General features: G+C 59.3%; 1 protein-coding gene across 1 annotated transcript in view; it reads right to left on the bottom strand.

The window, feature by feature from the left end:
- Positions 1-205: 205 nt before the first annotated feature.
- RIBC2 (RIB43A domain with coiled-coils 2) overlaps positions 206-4004 on the bottom strand; it is a 15710-nt gene continuing 11911 nt past the window's right edge. The window contains exons 6-7 of the mRNA XM_011374977.2: positions 1285-1451; positions 206-401 (exon numbers count right to left, since the gene is read on the bottom strand). Of these exons, the coding sequence (XP_011373279.1) occupies positions 323-401; positions 1285-1451 (246 nt within the window). The 3' untranslated portion in view covers positions 206-322. The remainder of the gene's footprint in view (positions 402-1284; positions 1452-4004) is intronic.

The following is a 4004-nucleotide window of genomic DNA, read 5'->3' as shown; positions in this document are numbered from 1 at the left end:
AGTCTAAGTAACACACGGGCCCAGCTCGGTTGTCATGCCCTCCCCAGGGTAGACCTGGGCAGGCTCATGTCTGTTCCATCCCCGCACCCACAGCACCCAGGCCTGTTCTGGAGACCTTCTCTGAGCTGCCCTGAACAGAAACTGATGCTCTTCATAGAAACACGAGGGACGGATTTAATAAATGTTTTTGTCCGCAGCAGGAAAATAAAGTTGGTGGGCACTTCTGGCCCAAGGAGTATATATTTTTAAAATAAATGTGACACTTCAAGGTGATCACATTTTATACATAAACGATTCAGAGGGGAAGGAGGTGTCTTTTCCATTATCGACTTCTTGTATTAAATTGTGCGAAATATTCTTCGGTGGGATGGTTTGTATAGACTTCCTTCATGTATTTTTTCCTGGCAATAAAACAAGGAGAGAAACCATCAGCAAACGTCCGAAATATATACAAGAAAGAGCCCGCATTTGCTCACATCATTTGATTTCTGTGAGACCATCCATCAGTTGCTTCTTTTAGGCCCCCAAGAGAAGTGACCGACTGACCAGTACACAGATGTCTGACTGGAGAAAATACCAGTGGGTGCCTTCTGAGTTCAAGCCAAGAGCTTGATGGATAGATAGGTAACCAAGTGAGCAGATAATTCGTTTTTAGGGACAAGTTCACTGCCTTTGACATTTTTGGAGCTGGAACTCCGAGCTCCTGGCCTGTCTGTAATGAGGAAGAGACTCCAGGCCGGTCATTGGCAGCCCAGGAGCCCCTTCCTCTGCCCCGAGAGCCCTCCCTGCAGTGGGCAGCTGGCACCGTCACCCCCCCACACACACACCTCGGGCCCACCCGGCACCCCCCTGGGCCCCAGTGCCCTCTGTGGACTCCGTCGCCAGGACCTGTATCTGAGCCGCTGTGCCCAGTGGAGGACTGCCCAGGGAGGGGTGTTTACAGGATGATGGCAAGACAGAATCTCAGTCACTGGTCCATGGGGGACCAGCGGTTTCCAAGCCCTTAATTTCTGGCTTCTTAGCTCTTGTCCCTCCTCCTTTTCTGTTTGCAACCTTTACCGGGACGCTGTGCCCTGGCCCAGACCACTTCCTCTAGGGCGCTGCTGGTGAACTATGCACCAAGAGTCCTGGGCCCTTTGGGTGGGGAAGATTTGGGGTGGGGGGCCAGGGGAGCCTGCTCTCTAGGCCCTGCACAATCGGCTCCCCATCACCACCACCCCCGCCTGCAGCCCCGCTTGACCCTGACGCCCCCCAGCTCCCCTGTCCAAGCCCTCGCCCACTCACTGCAGAAGCTGCTCCTTGGCCAGGCCCAGGTTGCTGCCGTCCAGGGCCCTGCGCAGCTCACGCTGCTGCCGCTGCCCCTGCCGCTCCAACAGCAGAGTGGCGCGAGCGTGCTCAACCCTCTGCCGGTCCCAGAGCCGGTCCCGCAGGCGCTCTTCTTCCTGCAGCCTCTGGAGGAGGGAGAGGTGACTCGCCACCGCCTGGCTCTTGTTGTTTTACAGGTGGGGAAACTGAGGCTCAGAGAGGCGGCGGGTACTGAGCGACTTCATGCAGGAAATCAGAGGCGGCTTTGGGACACGACCGGTGGGCAGGGTGCTCCTGCTGGCTGCTCACTGGGATCACCTGGTGGCTTCTACAATGTGCTGATGCTGCAGCCCCACCCAGGGACAATGGGCTCATGGTCTGGGGCGAGTTTCTGCATCTCAGCTCAGTCCTCACTGCCTTCCAGACCATTCTATAAAAACCACTGAGCCCTTGGAGAGGAAACTGGATTAATGTAGAGGGGAGGGGTCGCCCCCCAAATGTAGGCAGTTTTATCAGCTGTCCAGAGCGTGAGTGACTTTGCCAGCTCACCCTCCCGCAACAGCCAAAGGGAGCAGAAGCCCTCCTTCCACTGTATGGGCTTTGGGGCGGGGCTTCCCCCCATCACATGGGCAGGCCTGGGACAGCCCACCGCCACCGGGGCACACAGGCTGGTAGGACCGACAGGCAGGCTGGTGCCTGGCTGTGCCACCTACAGGGCACGTGACGTTGCCCCTCCGAACCTCAGTCTTCTCACCTGTAAGATGAGGCTACTCGCAGGTGCCCTGGGTCGGGACATGAGATGCCTTCATCAAGAGTCCAAATGATATGGGGACCTACTCGCCTTAGGCTAACAGAAGACAACCCAACTATTCTTTGCATGATCTCAGTTTCCCCAGGTATCCCCGTGCTCAGAAGAGGAGGCGTGTGGGGGGAGGGGCGGCATTCTGAGGGCTGAGCCTTAATGTGGGTTGTTTTTCCCGTGGTGCTTTTCTTAGTTTTCAACAAAGATTGGATATTTTTGAAGACAAAAAATGCTGCTTTCAGGACAGCTGCCCTGCCTGGTCCCCGCCAGATGGTTGGGCCAAACTGCAGTAGTGACGGACAGAGCAGGCCCTGTAAAGCCCCTCTGGGCCTGGACATGAGCCGGCGGGCGAGCTGTCCCCTCTGCCCCTCATTTCCTGGTCCAGGTCACTGCCCCTCCCGCAGGACCTGCCTGCTTAGAGGCTCATGGGGACCCCAGCACCACCACCCCCAACCTTGGCAGTCCTCTGCCCACCCTGGGACAGCCCTGCCCGTTCTGCTCACTGCAGGTCTGCGAGAGTCTTCACAGCTCTCTCTGTGTAATTCTGCGTGATTTCTACCCACACTGCAACCCGTCCCCTCCCAGGCCTCTCCGCGATCCCACCGCCCCTCCAAAGACCGCTGGGTCCCACTGGTCAGCTCTCACGCCCTGCCTGGGCACACTGGTGGTCCTCGAACTCCAGCGGGCATCAGAACGCCTCGCGGGGGGAGCGCGCTGAGCCACGCACGGGTCACAGGCCCCAGCCCAGAGCTTCCGGTTCTGAGGGCCTGGGGTGGGGCCTGAGACTCTGCATTCCTCTCAAGTCCCTAGACGTCCACGCTGCTGGCCCAGAGACCCGCTGTGCTCCCCCCCGCCCTCCCCTCGGCAGAGCCAGTAACGCCGGCCCCTAGTCTCACCGTCGAGTCCCACTCGCCACCACGCCGTCCTCCCTGCCTTTTCCACTCCCGCGCCGGCCCCGACATTCCAGCCCCGTGGCCCCCAGTCCACTGACTGCACACTTCCCGTTGTCCCTTGTGCTCCTTGTACCGTCATCTCCCTCCTCGTTCATCCCAGCGTCCCTGGCTGACACCCTGGCAGTCACTTCGGTGCCCTTGAGCCTCTCGCTTGGTCAGACTGGCCGGCAAGCCCTGCCCACGGTGGATCCTGACTCTCTCCTTGCAGCCGAGCGTGGCTCTGCTCACTGGGGACACTTCAAGTTCATGACCTTGAGCTCCGGGGACCCCGGCCCTGCCTGGCCATCCTGCTCCCTTCCCTTAGGCTTTTCCCTTCCAGCACCTTGCTCTCCGTCCGCAAATCCTCACCCTCGACTGCTGACCTTCCCCTTCCTGTTTCAGCAGGAAGTAGGGGCTCCGGAGGAGAAACTGCACGAGCTGTCACGCCCACACTCCCACCCTCACCCTGCCCCTGTGGCCGCGGATCATCAGCCTGAGCTGCCCCCACTGGCTCAACCGGTGCCTCAAGCCCCTTGCTCTTCCGCCACCCACTCGCCACTCCAGCAGGTCTGCCCTCTGGCATCCCCTCCTGCATCCCACTCACGGAATGGCCAGTAAGCTGTTATTTCTACAATCAGAAAAACAAACAACGTTCCCGTGACCCCACGTCCCCGCGGCTACCACCCCATTTCCCCACGCACTTTACAAACACCTTGAAAGTGTTGCCTGCATTTCTGTCTCCACGTCCTCCTGTAGGTTCTCTCTCTCTCAAGCCCATTCGACAGGCTGTCGCCCCCACCCCTCCACCAAAGATGCTCCTGACAGAGACCCCAGTACCCACCCTGGTGCTGGATCCGGCGTCCAGTCTGCGGCCCAGCAGCGACGTTTGACCCAGGGGTTCCCACTCTCCTTCCAAAACACTCACGTCACTTGGCTTCCGGGTCGCCCCGCTGCCTGCCCCCCCC

Source organism: Pteropus vampyrus, unplaced genomic scaffold, assembly GCF_000151845.1.
Source record: "Pteropus vampyrus isolate Shadow unplaced genomic scaffold, Pvam_2.0 Scaffold257, whole genome shotgun sequence".
Taxonomy (NCBI): Eukaryota; Metazoa; Chordata; class Mammalia; order Chiroptera; family Pteropodidae; genus Pteropus; species Pteropus vampyrus.
Note: the sequence above shows the minus strand (reverse complement) of the source record. Positions and strands in the feature narration are given on the sequence as shown.